The sequence below is a fragment of the Dinoponera quadriceps genome, unplaced genomic scaffold, assembly GCF_001313825.1.
Source record: "Dinoponera quadriceps isolate SergipeBrazil2010 unplaced genomic scaffold, ASM131382v1 scaffold167, whole genome shotgun sequence".
NCBI lineage: Eukaryota > Metazoa > Arthropoda > Insecta > Hymenoptera > Formicidae > Dinoponera > Dinoponera quadriceps.
Genome location: NW_014554365.1, coordinates 183225 through 198288, shown reverse-complemented (window position 1 = coordinate 198288; position 15064 = coordinate 183225). Strand labels below are relative to the sequence as shown.

Below are 15064 nucleotides of genomic sequence, written 5' to 3'. Positions count from 1 at the left end.
AAGGAGGCGCGAACGACCTGGCGAATTTCGCGGGAGGCATACCGCTTGGGGCGGGAAGTAGCTCGGTGAAATCTCGCGAGGAAAAATTTGCAAAACGGACGATCGCTCTCTGGGCTCGCTGGGCAAATAGAGAAATGTAACTCCGCGGACTTCATTATTAATGCTCATAAACTGTACGAACGCTCACCGGCGCGGAACGTTCGCAGCAGTTATTTCGGCGTTTAATTGTATTAGCGCGGCGACGGCGATTTAACTGGACGATTTATCGCTCGCTCCGAGGGATTTATCGCGCCGTTACGCGCGAGCGAGGCCGTTCCTGTCGCGCGTACGTCACCGAGCGCTCGGATTTTCCCTGTGACAATGTCATCCGGGACAGCCTTTGTCGCGTCATCGGTCATACCGATCGCCCTTGTCGTCGTTCTTATTGCGAGGGCCACTCAAACCGAAGCGTTCGTGGCGCGCGCAAATTTCGCCAAAATTTCCAGATACATTTCTACGTGTATCCGGAGCTTGCGAAAGTTTGTCGGATCGTCTCGTTGGCTCGAAAAATGACCTCCTTTCACTCACGTGGAATCAATCATCGGAAAGATGGCTGAAAATGGTAGAGAACTATGGCACGATAGTTTGATTAAATATTATCGTTTCACACTGAGAGAAATTATAGTTAACTTCGGCCACAGGCCGATTATACCCTTTTGTAATTTTAATCATAAAAATAGTAATAGAGATATGCGTGCAAAATGCGTGCAAAACTATTAATATCACAGGCATTATAGTACACTTTTAACCCCAAATATTTCACTGCTTAGTTACAGATTTTTTTTTCTCAGTGCATATATTATTAATCAAAGAAATATCGCTACCAATGCGACCAACTTTTCCAAGCAGTCAATATATTTTTTATGTTCTTCGTGACCGAAGAATATATAATAAAAAAATATACATGGGCTTGTTACGCACGCATATCCACTCGCGCACGCACGCATGTGTAAGCAGCCAGAGGCGGCTTCAGCCGATGCTTCGGCCCCTCCGCTCGTTAAACACACGGCTTTAAGAACATAAGCCAACATTTGCTCGGTTCTAATCGCTGCGTCTAATCCACACTTTCCACATAACTGCGTAAACTCAGCCGGCAGACGTCGGGTATACCCCGATACAATGTCGGGCGCGCGTCGCGGCGCCCCGGACACGTAACGGGTTCTAAAATTGTTTGAATAGTTTGTTAAACGTGTTACTGGCTCGCGCGTACGCGATACGCGCGGTGGACATCTCCCTCCCTCTCTCTCTCTCTTTCTCTCTCCGGCTCTCTCCGCTCTTGGATCAATTATGAGGGAGGCGTTTCCGTCGAAACGCGCGTCAGACGCGTCGCCACCGCCGTTTCGCGACCGCGTGCGCCGAATGAACGCAATTAGCCATTAATCGAGTGACTGAGATATCACCGGAGTTCCGGGGTTTAATTTCAAAGTCGCGTTACCGAGGCGGGTAAAACGGGATCGCGTCGCGTTAATTCATTACCGCGCGGACCCACATCGGCCGTCTGATAATTATAAATGACGAGTTACGTTGACAAATTACCTTGACAAATCGCGGTGATTCAACATTATCCGTTGGGGGGGTGGGATATTAGAAAGGGAGCGACGTCGCGAGATCCAAGCCGACGACAGCAGCAGCCACCTTTCTCTCTCCCCCCTCCCCCCAAAATGGAGCAGCCTACGTGCCACCAGGATAAGAAGTTTCAATCCAGTTGGGGATTGTTTCCTTCCTCGAGCGAGCCGACGAGCCCCGTGAATCCTCACGATCGATCCGTCCTCGCGAGCAGGATGTGCAGCCACTTCGGGCTGCAGCCAGACGACGACGTAGACGAGAGCGGTATCGTTAGCGGCTTGCCGGAATTCGAGTGCGGCGTGTACGCGAATTCCTGCACGGACGCGTGTTCTTGCTGTCCCCGGGAAGCCCCGGCACGAGATCACGCGAACCAGGAGGCGAGGCCGCACAGTTGCTACCGGGAGGTGTGGCCGCACAAGGCGGTTTACCAGAAAATCAAAGAGAGAGTGGAGGACGCCGTCAAAGTAATTTCCCCCTCCTCGTCCTTTTTCTCCGGGATTAATTAGCGGGATTAGTGGAAGGGTGTCTGGAACAGCGGGACGACGCGCGACGTAGTTGGGTCGCCTTTGCGTCACGATACCCGCGCGGAATAATATCGCACTCGCCTCGGTATTACGGCCATTAACACGCGCACGCATCGACTTCGCAGAGGCGCAAGATATTCCTCATACGGGGCGAGCTGCCAAGGCTGAAGGAGGCGCTCGAGGCGCGGGGCTGGGTGCAGAAGTACGAGTCGACTAAAACGAGAATGCTGCCATACGGTTAGATTGTTTGCGGACGATAAAGTTAATGCGCACCGCCGGCGGAGAGAGAGAGAGAGAGAGAGAGAGAGAGAGAGAATTTGTTGCCGCGGCTGAATTCGAACATTACCGCCGCCGCCGTCGTGAGGGTGGCGGGGGGAGATGAAATATCGTCGCTAATGTCTACCATTTTCTGTGTGCTCCGACGATTAGGTGCTGTGACTAATTTAGAAACTCGCTCCTTGAGCGATATCACGCGAGCAGACGGGACCCTGAACGAGAGGGCGGTGATTCTCGCCCTTCTGCGAGACAGGCAGCCCGACTTCATATGGGACTGCAGGAACGATTTTGTCCAGTGGCGGCGCGGATTGGGAAGTGACGTTCTGCTCAACAGATACCAGAGGCCCTCCGTTTACACCTCGAAGGTACGAAGACCCGAGATGAAATTACTTTCTCTTATCACAACGAAACGTATACGAACATAAGAATGACGCAATCCTGAATCAAGTCTCCCCTGTCCTCGGATCGAGTCTCCCGGAATAAGGGACGCTTGATATACACTTTCGATTGTCTCGTAAAAATATCAATTACTCCGGGAATTATTATTACCTTTCAACTCCGCCGATGTGGTTAGATACACCGTTCAAATACCTGCGATACAGCAGAGAAGAGTGAGATAAGCATCGGATGTGCTGTGATTTCCCTTTCATTTTCGAGATTTTCGAAGGAAATCAAAAGGGAGGATCAAGTGTTCCCCGTACCTAAATATCAATCATACGCTTGTTCTGACGACGTGAATCGAAAATATCATTCCGCTCGGCTCTTGATCGCGGCCGACTCGCACTTTTTTCCGTCTCTGCCTCGCAATAAAGGCGGAATCGCTGCGGAACGTCGTCCGCCCAGCGGCGCTCGATAAGTAAAACCAAATCGCTGCACGTGTACAGCTCGGGATGGCGCGTTCTTTGGAGGACGCATATTGGCTGTACGAGGAGAATGTGTCCGACGTCCTGTTCCCGCGCAGCTACAACCCCGCCAGGGACCAACGAGCCTTCCTGGAGGACTTTCGGCGGACCGCGGCCGCGGGTCTGCTCAAATGGTTCGTCCACGGGATGAGCGTCGCCGAAGAGCCGTCGATCCTCGCGACCGATTCTAAACGACGAGCGATCCCGATCGCCAGGCTCGACTTCGCGGTGGACCGTTGCGAGGAGTTCGTTGCCGTCGCGACGCACGAGGATATCGACGTGGTGGCGGGCGAACAGCCGACGGAGGAAGAGTGGAACGTTTTACTGGAGGATTACACGGCGGCGCTTCACCACGAAGCCGGAATCGAGAGCTCGTCAGAGGGTGCCGTCCGGGTAGAGAATTATGTGCTTGTTCTAATTCCCGATAACGCTAATAGACGCACGGGACTAATTAATTAACGCGCGCTCACATGCTGCGAATATATTAATTGATTTAATATCAGGTTATTACGGAGAAATCCCCTCGCCCTCCTCCCGCCGCTTCTCACCCGAAACATTATTAATAACATCGTATATATTTGCACGCGAATCGCTCGATCGCGATTCTCAGCGCGCGTTTATATGTTCGGCGTAGAGTAATTGATCCATTGAGCGCGATAAAATGATCCGAGATCGATTAATTTCCAGGAGTTTAACAATTGCGCGTTTTAATAGTGATCTGTTGTACTTCTTGCGGCGTATGCGATTTTTGTTGTCGCGCGAAATGGCGAGGAAGGTAAAGAGAGAGAGAGAGGGAGGGAACGGGTTTCATCGCTTCGTGCGTAAGGTTTCAATTAAATCAGCAGCCAGTGGTTAATAGCGAGCCGAGCGTCGTCGGAATTTCTCGGTATTGATGCTGCGAGTCTCCCGTGTATTTTTCCTTCTACTTTGAACGGTTGGCGCTTTTTCGCACGAAACTCGCGCTCTCTCGCTAAAGAGAGAGAGAGAGAGAGAGAGGATGCGGACGCTCTTCTTTAAGTTGGAAACGTATCACGTGCTGAACGATCGATTGGGTTAGAGTGGCGTGTTTATTTCGCGCTCGCCAGATTCGCGCTAATAATAGAAGCGATTACGAGGTAGCGTAGGCAACAAAACCAAACTGTGTTAATTATTCAAGGGGGCACGAAAACATCCTTACATTAAACATGTTCCCGAGATGCTGCCGCGCGATACCATTAACTCCTTAACTGATGAAAGAAAATTAAAGGGTTCGCGATAACGGCGAACGATAAGTACTCGCGCTCTGCGAGTACAGGGGAAAAGGCGTATGAGATTCTCAAATGTTTATTTATCGCATAGCAGACAGCCTCTTGCCTCTAGGCGTTCTTTTCTCCCATGCGTCGAGGAACACCTCGTCGAGTTTCACATCGTCTTTTCTGCGATTAGGAATTTTCATTACGGCCTTTCAGGTTGCGTTTGATCAATTAAGGTCCCGTAAAGAAAAAAAGAAAGAAAAAGAAGAAAACGTCACGAGAGAAGAGGAAAGAGAGAGAGAGAGAGAGAGAGATGCCTTAGCTCGTTACGACCCCGAAAGGGGTTGCCGTGTCGCACGTAAATCAGACGCATCGTGCTTATCGCAGCCTCTATTTAGGTTACCGCCGGAAGCACTTCGGTCAAAGGTAGTGCGCAATTGACATGTATCTCGAGTTGTCCGCGTAGCAGGCGGCAAACTTCACACGCGACCCAAACCCTTTTCTAGCGGGATGGGTCGCGCCGCGAGAAGACAACTTCTTGAAATTCTCTCTTCTCCCTCCCTCCCTCTCTCTCTCTCTCTCTTTCTTTCCTCGATCCCCGATCGAGACGTCTCGCGATTTCATTAAATTAATTTCACCCCGTCGGCCGTCGAAATGTGGCCCCGACCGGTCGGGATCCAATTCGCCGGCGGATGAATTTATTCGAACTTTCCGGAATTAAAGTCGATCCAGCAGTGACGCGACGACGGCGTCGCCGCGGCGAAACCTGATATTCCCGCATAAATCGATATCAATATCACCCGCCGCAGAGATGCCTCGAGAACGCCGTCGCGACTTTGGAGAAATTAAAGACGGTCGACCCGCAGTACGCGATGAGCGGCATGAGAGGCATCTGGATCCTGAAGCCCAGCGACCTGTGCTGCGGCAATGGCATCGTTATATCTCACGATCTCACGGACATTCTGAATCGGGTCGCGGAGAAACCGAAGGACTACTACATCGTGCAAAAATACATTGGTACGGTTATATTGATAAAAAAAGAAGGACACCCGAAAAGAGTATGTTGAGCCTGTGTCTGTCGGTGATGATCGAGCTTTTCGTATTTCAGAGTGTCCTCTGTTGGTCAAAGAGACCAAGTTCGATATAAGATTGTGGTACCTGGTAACGAGCACTTTCCCTCTGACGATATGGATTTTCAAGTAATACGCGTCGTATTTCACCCGAGTCGAAATTTCAGTTTTTCGTTAACCCCGCAAATTCCGTCGAATCTGAGAGAGATCAATGAAGAATCTCGAGATGTAACATCGCGCAAGTTGTTATTCCACTTGGACACCACAAATGGTTATTTATCGCCGCTTTCTCCGCATTGAGTTTTAAATAGACTCTCACTTCAGAATTATTTAATATTGTTTATGTCAATATTTTATCTGCATTTAATCTTTATTCGGCTTTCAACCATCACTGTATTAATCATATAACTCGCTTGGTTGCAAATTAGAGATTTAACATAAGTAAATATTAAATAATCCTATACAGATTTATTCTCAATTCGTTCCTCAGTCTCTCTTTTTCATCCTCTTGACTTTGGAAGTCTCGACGGGATTGGAATTTCTTAAAAGAGGTAATGAGGAAGAAGATGAAGAAGAAAGGCAAAGATAACATTTGTGCGTCCAATGATGTTGTGTTTATCAATAGAGATTTTAATTTGGACTATGTACACAGAATAATAAGGCTAAATGGAAATGAAAAGAAAACCGTTAGCAAACGTAAAGATCGGACTCGCGTCCCAAGCAGCATTGTTATATGTAAAAATCAGCATTTGCAAGATTTATACTAAATTCTGAAACCGCTATTCATAGTTGTATATTATCATCTTTGACCGTAATTAATTAATTATAGATTCGTATTCACGGACTGTTCAGCTACTTTGATCGATATATCTCGTATGAAATAACGTGATAAGTAACAGGTGCAAATTACAACGAATAATCGGAGATTTATGAAGCTATAATTTCTTGTTAAATGATGGTGGATTATGAATGCTATGGCCTAAATTTCGACTCGGCTATATCTTCAGTGAGTGCTTTTCCTTCAAGTTGACACAAGCGTCATTTTGTCTTTGTTCCATATTCAATGAACAACAAAGATAGGATGACGCTTGTGTCGGCTTGTGTCACTAAATGGAAAGCACCTATTCTCGGTAAGTTTGTCAAGCATCCTCTTGCAACGGAAACCTCTTGCATAATAAATGATTTAACACACCTTGAAAATACATGATGCATCGCTGCTCGCGTCCTGGCGTAATACTGCATCCTCCGACCTGGTTTCTTGACTCAACGTTTTGCCTATTCCCTTGTGACACTAACACTGGCACTGACACTCCCGCAGATACGATTCGATTTAAGATACGTGCATTAAATAACATGATGTCGATCAGAGCTTTATTAACTATTTCGAAAAGACCGACGAAATACTTTAGTCACCCGACAGGAATAATAACGTACACACACATTCGGCAGATAAAGATTACAACATATTTTTTTTTATGAATTTCTCAACGCAGTTCGTATCCAATAGAAAAATATATCTCTTGATAATTGGAAAACAAATAATAAATAATTAAAAACTAATCTCCCTATTGAACACGAGATGTGTTGCGAAACTCATTGAGAAAGATGTTGCGACCTTTAATCTATCGACCATATGTATGCGCGCGCGTATGTGTGTCGATTGTAATCCGTAACGCACGTGTCGTTCGCTGACTGTCAACTGTCAGAAAAATACACGGCGCGTGAAGGTAAGTTTGACCCCGCCTTGAAGGTCTGTGATGTTTTGAATGTTTCATCATTGTTGTCACTCAGTCGTTTACCGATGAAAAGGCAACAACAGTTGGCGATTGCCGCGGGTTGACGTAATATTTTGGTACTCTCAAGTGTCGCATATTTTTTCATGATCGGGTGCAACATTACATCTCATGCAAAATATTTGTTTGGCTTTTTGAAATATTTAATCAGATCCCCCTTGGTATCGCGTTAATTGACATATGTTTTTCCGATCGTATTTATGCAAATATCAGTGTCACGAGCTAATATCCGGATTATCGGAACAGCCAGAAAGTCGAATCGAAAAGCTAGGAAGGAGGACGCCACGACATGTGTGTATGTGTGTATATGTATATGTGTGTGAATACTGATGCAATATATACTTTCAAATGTAAAAATACGTATATTCCATACATACACATTTCCAGCGCCAATGGAAAAAATAAATAGTAAAAAGATTATGAAGAAAAAATATTCATTATTTCACTTCCATCCATTAATCATATCAGTCCAGTAATTCATATTAAATTATTTAATATTTGCTTATTGTACATATTTTATCTGCATTTAAATAAACTGCGCAATTAATACATTGCTTATTGGAAAAACTTTAGAATAAAGATCAACTGCAGGTAGAATATTGAGATAATCGAGTATTAAATCGAGTATTAAATGATTTTGAAGTAAGTCCCTTTTTAAAGAATAATTCAACACGAGGAAAATGGCATTAAATAACGATTTATTGCACAAAAATATAATTTATATAGCATCTCCCAAGTCTGATGGAATTTGTAGGGTCAATGTGGAACTAAAATTTCGACTCGGAAGCGCTCTTCTTTCATATTACTCTTGCAAGTCGCAAACTTCGCGGAACTTGTCGAAAAATTCTCACCTGGTTTATCCAAGTGAGAGAATCCAACCGACGCGAATAATAACGCACGTATATGAGAGACATCATTGTAACTAATATTCATTACTTTTATGCATATATAATACGTCGTATCATACCAGCTTCGTTTCACTCGGCCGAGAATAGCTCAGACCACCGGGAACGATCCAATTTCTGCAATTCGCGCTTATAATCGCGTCTCTCTCGTTCCCCATCCAGAGAAGCGCTCCTCCGCTTCAGCTCGCAGCCGTACACCTTCTCGACCTACCACGAGTCGATCCACATTTGCAACACCGCCATTCAGGAGAAGTACGACGACGAGCGGAGGCGCAGGCAGCGTCGCAGGCAGGACGGCCCCGAGGAGCCCGCCAACAGATCGCTGCGCGATCAAGGATGGGACTGCGAGAAGCTGAACGAATATTTGAAGTAATCTCCCTCTCTCTCTTTCCCTGTTACGCTAGACGTTTCGATTATCCATTCGTCACACCGGCTGGCCGTCCGTGGTCTCCCCGGGGGCATTCCGAGGAAATTGATAGGACCCGTGTGCAAATACGCCTTCTTCGGCGCTTCCAAGAGAAGCTCGGCGCGTTCCGTCCTAGGACGCTCGGCGGCCGTTTCTCGCCGGCGACGATAATGGCTTAGCCGGCTCTCTTCCCGTTCCCTCGGATGACAAATCGAATGGGATTTTTCGATGACGCGACGTATATTCGACGGCCGAGTAATTGCGAATAAAGCGGAAATATATTATCCGCGGTGTTACCCGCGCTGAATGGGGAGCGAGTCTCGGTGTGCCGGTGGTCGATCGCGCGGCGTCGCGCGCGCCACTATCACTCGGAACAGAGCTCGTGCTGGGAACGTGCCCGGGAATGCATCGAGCCATCGAGAGCTGCGTCGTCGCCGTTCCATTTCGACGATAATGACTTCGCCGCGGTTATCTTTGTCACCGCGGCGGAGCCAGATGGCGTCTTAATGACGGTCGGATATCGGGAATTAGAGCGCCTCGATAGAGACCGGTTAAACGGAAATGTTTCATTATTCCTGCGTATATACGCGTGTCCTCGATGGAAACTCGCGAGAGAGAGAGAAAGAGAGAGTGTATTATTATGTAATATTGAGTATTAGTCACCCATTCTATAATACCTCTTACGTATTTGTATCTCGTATTGGAGCACAATTTTCTCTAACGCACACTTTTGATTTTAACACCGGAAATACCGAGTCATTTTTTATTGTTCCTATTTTTCCGATTAATACCCCGTTTCTTGCGCAAATACAGGATAGGATTCAGGGATTTTTTGACTTTTCATCATCAATCATTCAACACGCCCCGTGCCGGGCCGTTTTTACGCCCCGGATTTTAATTCACGCCGCGCGTACCGAAAACGGCGAACAATGTGGAAATTGATAAATTTGTTAAAATTACTTGGTACATGGTTTCTCGCGAATTGGACATTTATTTATTTACTATAAAAGTGAATATTCAAAGTATAAAATGCACAGTAGAGCAAAACAAATAAGTTTATTTTAAAATGAAATAATTGAAGAATAACAAACGAGATATTGTAAGATAAAAAAGAACACATTAAAGAAACTATGGTTTATTGTGAAACAAATGAAATGTAACTGTTTTGAACATTTTGCGTTTATAATCGAACGGTACGATGTATTTTATTCAAACAATCTAAACAAAGGTACGGCTCGTTGACGCGATCCTCGCAAAATATTGTTCCCTGTTTTTTTTAATTCTAGCATCTTTGGTGCCCAAATTTCTAACATTTTATCTAGCGTAACAACTGAACATTCATGGCAACGCGTGTACAGAAATCAGACCGTAACAACTGAAAGCTCAGTACATCGCGCATAAGCACCATATAGCACATATTATTACAAGTGTCTAATATTTTTTACTCGTGCAAGAAAACAAATTGCTCCGTTGAATTAAAGAAAATATTTTCTGTGTAGTGTAAACATATATGTGTTGAAAAATTCTGTTGCGGTATATATTTCATTTATAAGTTTCTCGTAAGAAAATGTTCGAAGAAAAGTGAACCAACCAACTCCCCTATATACTCCCCCCCAAAAAGCATATGAACAACATACCCCTGAGACCATTTAGGTACCCGACCATCCCTGATACTGTCGTTTTCACCCATAGTCCGTTCGAAAAGTTTATTTTTCGACAGATATCAATCAGCTGAGACCACACGCAAATAGCTTCCCGGCACAGCATGTGATCGCGTGAAATATGAAAAACTCCGGTATTTTCAGTCGCGAGCTAATCGAAGCGCGCGGCAACGCGCATGGTCGTTCGAAACCATAGTTTATTTATACAATAATTACATTTCGGTGAAATACGATCTCTCGTTTTGATTATTGATGTTGAATGGATCTTTCCATTAGACGTTCCACCGCAAATGTTTTAATTTACCGCGCAACCAAAACTTTTCTCGGCGAGGGGAATATTTTTTTCAATGCGTACACACAATGCGTTTCATTTGAATTCCTCTTGTTTCGGTGCAATTAAAAAGGAGGGACTTGAATCACCTTTGTCTACGCGTGTAACGCGCGTCTCGTAGTTATACGAGCGAAACTGAACCGCAGTTAACCGTTATTGACGTGACGTTGAGTACGACTGCGGCTCTTAAACATACGAAACAAAATATTTCGCGACACCACGTTTGCGACCAATATGGATTCTACTGTGTTGGAATTTATACGGTAATATCACCGGTTTGTAACGTGTAACGCGTTATGCAACTCCATTATTTTTAATCAACTCAATGTGTGTATGTGTGTGAGAGAGAGAGAGAGAGAAAGAATCGACATTTTGGAGTTGAACTATCCGCGGCACTGTGTCGCGCTTAAGAGTAGACGAAATATATTCGATCCCACGCAAAGCGTGATTCCGCGAAAAAACGGCGATTGGCCGAATTTTCGGATATCGAAATAAACGGCTTCCCTCTTTCCAGATCGATAGGCCACAGGGGCGAGCCGTATCACGATCTGATTTACCCGAAGATGGCACAGGCCGTTGTCATGATGATGCTGACCGCGCAGGATCACATGGAGCGGCGGCGTAGCAGCTTCGAACTTTACGGCGCCGACTTCGTGGTCGCCGAGGATCTGTCGGTCTGGCTGATCGAGATCAACACGAACCCCCGCATGCACCCGCCCAGTTCCAGGATCACGAAGCGCCTCTATTCCAGCGTGCTCGAGAGTCTGGTGAAAGGTGAGAGAGCGTGGCTGAGGGTGCGAAAGTTATCAAGTGCCGCGTTCGGCGGAAAGTTCTTCCGCCGATTGGTGAACAGGGGTGTGGACATGGGTGGGAGAAAGTGGACGGCCGGGTTGTGCTATCGACATCTTGTCTCGCAGCAAGCTTCGGAAATCGCGAGAATATCGGGTAGCGACCGCGGTCTGCGATTAGACGTTACACGTCATCCCGGACTGGCCGACCGACCCGAGACGATACTCTCTCTCTCTCTCTCTCTCTTCCTCTCCGCCTCGGTTTCGCAGGGGGTGATAACGGCGGCCATAATTCGCGGCGACGTAGCGCCGATAAGCGCCACGTGCCCTACGTGATGGATTTACGCGAGGAATTAACCGCGTTAGCGAGATTTCCCGGGTGCAATTATCGAGCCTGAAATGGCCAAACACCTGATTGCGTCGATTATATCTTTTGTGTGCTCTCGAGATTACGTCTCGTCTCGGAACGTGATGCGGAAGACTTGGGCGCAGGTGTGTGCGTAGTTGAATCGACATAATTCCGGTATTAAATCAGCAACGCCTCCCGTTGCTTTCTACATCTTAAGGCTTTCACAAACGATAATTTCCTATTATTAGAAAATCGTGGAGCTCGCTTCCCGTGCATATTGAGATATTACCCAAGAAGAATGAAGGTAGCGCAGAGATACAAAAAATATCGCGTGCCGCCTCGCCTGACGGCGAAACATCAAAGCGAGCTTACCGTTAGGAGAATCCTACGAGTATTTTTGCGATGTAGAATTTGATTTTGTTAGCACGGACGCACCGTGCCCGTGAAATAATGAAATTCTTTTGAGCAAGTAAGGCTATCGACAAATTTAAACAATGAGGCTTTGTGAGTCACGGCGTTGCATAATGAGCTCGCCCGAATTCCTGAATATTCCAGTCTGCAGTTTGAAGATAATTCTATGCGCCCCCGATCCTTTGTCCGTACGTACGCGCGGCTTTTTATTATTGAATCTCATATCCTACCTTCCCTGGAGAGAAAGGCTGATATTCTCGGTCCGTTTATATCGAATAATAAAACCGTATTCTGATTTACCACGTCTCCCTTGATTAATATTGAAATGTTCAATCAACCTGTCAAAACGGGCGCGATTACATTGAGCGTAAATGTTTAAGTCAATGTTTTCTGTAAACGCATCGGTACACTAGTTATCGTAATAACAACGAATGTCGCGAAAACTTGGTCAGTTTAAATCGACTCTGTAATGATAACACGTAAACGTATGGGGAACATTCTCTTTTGACATTTATCGAATATTTTCCACCGCACGCAATTTTAATACGTCTGGGATAAATTAAAAATGTTGTTTTGCCTGTATATATTATGAGAAAATCGATCATGAGAAAATCCAATTGTGAGAAAAGTCACGTGACATTCAGTAACTTTTCCGCGATGTGCGGAATCTGTTACAAGTGAAATTAGAATTAGATATTGAAAGATCTGTAAAAACAATATATTGTAAGTCATAGTGAGATATGAAGATACAAAAAATTCCAACTTTCTGTACCGACATATTGCTCTCTAAAAGGCAATCAGTGTGTTATCACTGAGAAGCAGTCAATATGTGATCACGGTTGTAAGTATAGCATTGCAAATCAGTAAAACTTCGCTACAAAAGTCGGTTAATAGCAACAACTGCGATAATTATGTAATTGTAGGGACCGATCTCAATAATTTTGAGATATGTTGTCGAAGACATCTCCAAATTATTGAGATCGAAGAATAGAAATCTAACTGCAGAAACAGTGAAAAATTATTTCTTGCTATTATTTCTTACTTCTCTTTTGTTATCTTAATCCCACTCTTAAGATATTGCCAATGATTTTGCCTGTAGATATTCTTAATTATGTTTCATTGATTTAATTTATATCGTATGTGAAACACACGTTTATGAGACTCGAACTCAAAATCTCTCATTTTCGAGACTGCTATCATATAAACTGCATCAAATACGACACATAGTCGAATGCATATATGATATATACATATATTTTTACTACATTTTGCTATAGGACGCGTAATAGCGATTTTCACTGAATCTTTCATTGGCCAAAATCAATGAAGTATTAGAGGAAAATCCCGAGTGGAAGTTTCCACTAAAAAACAGTGAATACTTACTGATTATCGGTCAAATATTGTTTCTCTGATTCGCTTAGTGATATTTTCACTGATTCAATTTCAGAGAGTATACACAACAATTTCTCTTATCTTCCTTGTCTCTTTCCCACTCCCCCATCTCTCTCTCTCCCTCTCTCTCTCTCTCTTTCTCTCCACAATAAATGTAAATTTGCACAAAGGGATTTAAGAAAAAGGACTGCCGCGGTAGCTCCACAGTTTCTCTTTCTCTCTCGCAATCTGCTAATCTACTTTCCGCAAACACCATCACCGCGATCTAGTTAAGAGCGATTTGGTAGCGCGGCGCACGTGAAAACCTCTCGATCGCTTTGCCGATGCTGCTTGCAGTGATAATGGACGTGCCGGTGGACGCTTGCGCCGACACGGGTGGCTTCAGTCTGCTCTACAAGCAGTACATAGACGACTTCCAACCTTACCTCGGTCCCTGCCTCTTCGTGGCCGGCAAGTCGATGACACTGCACGAGCAGCCGCGGAAGCCGGCGAAAGAAAGAAGGACAAACATTTGCGGTCCCTGGAGCAAGCAGCGTGCAAAGACCGCCCCACCCATGATCTCACGCTCGAGAGAGCCGAACGTGGTCGACCTTATTGACCACTTGAACCCGGCGCGATGCACCGCGGCCAATTGACGCGCGACGCCTTTCTCGTCGAGGGACAAACAAGAGCGAGTCGTCAGATGTGATTTCTACGGTCCCTTCGATTTCTTCGATGATATCGCCCCAACAGCCGAATATTACGTCCGGTCCCGCAATACGTGGAGTGAGCCTTTCAGTCTTTCATACCCATCAAAGGAACACGACACTTTGCATACTTAACATAGAACTAAATAGACTTAACGTAGAACTGAGACTTCGTCTCGGGTTAGCGCGAACACTTTCGTCCCCGGACGCGTTTCCTTCGCGTTACCGGTTACCTCCGCGCGGGTTTACGCTGAAACGATCGCGTTTAACGTTGAGGAAGACGGGCTTTCTTCGCAGTGACGAAAGACAGCGAAGAGACCGGGAGGAGACCGTCGGTTTCTGATGAATCGAGGGTGCCATCGCGCGATTGAACGCGGAATTTACATACCCGTATTTTTTCACGGTAAATTTAGCGCCACGCCGCGTGTAATTAACGAGCGCAAGATAGCGCGACGTAATTAATGTTGCCATTAGCGGCGATGTCCACACCGCGCCGGAGTTTCTTCTTTCCGCGTCCCCGAGGAGAATCGCGCGGAGCACGAAGGAACCCGCGCTATAGTGCTAAGAGAGTAAGTAAACTTCCTGGAAATATATATATATATATTTCGAGGAAGTTTGTATATATATATACAGAGTGGTCCACTTAATTCGAACGTCTGAAATATTTCACTTGCTTTCGATGATGCGAAAAAATGATCAAGGAAAGAGTGGCACCATTCGAGGGAACAATTAT

The 15064-nt window shown here is 45.6% G+C and overlaps 1 protein-coding gene across 1 annotated transcript; it reads left to right on the top strand.

The window, feature by feature from the left end:
* Positions 1–1700: 1700 nt before the first annotated feature.
* LOC106747292 (tubulin glycylase 3A-like) lies at positions 1701–14793 on the top strand. The gene is made up of 9 exons (XM_014624688.1): positions 1701–2069; positions 2255–2366; positions 2559–2770; positions 3290–3712; positions 5349–5556; positions 5648–5738; positions 8470–8676; positions 11220–11479; positions 13982–14793. The coding sequence occupies exons 1-9, from the start codon at positions 1701–1703 to the stop codon at positions 14278–14280; spliced, it is 2181 nt and encodes a 726-aa protein (XP_014480174.1). The 3' UTR covers positions 14281–14793.
* Positions 14794–15064: the final 271 nt, after the last annotated feature.

Bases quoted from the DNA above. Each gene is read 5' to 3' on its own strand.
- LOC106747292 (XM_014624688.1), top strand. From the start codon at position 1,701: ATGGAGCAGCCTACGTGCCACCAGGATAAGAAGTTTCAATCCAGTTGG. The intron at 2,070-2,254 runs GTAATTTCCCCC...TCGACTTCGCAG, and splicing joins GAGTGGAGGACGCCGTCAAA to AGGCGCAAGATATTCCTCAT. The intron at 8,677-11,219 runs GTAATCTCCCTC...CCCTCTTTCCAG, and splicing joins AAGCTGAACGAATATTTGAA to ATCGATAGGCCACAGGGGCG.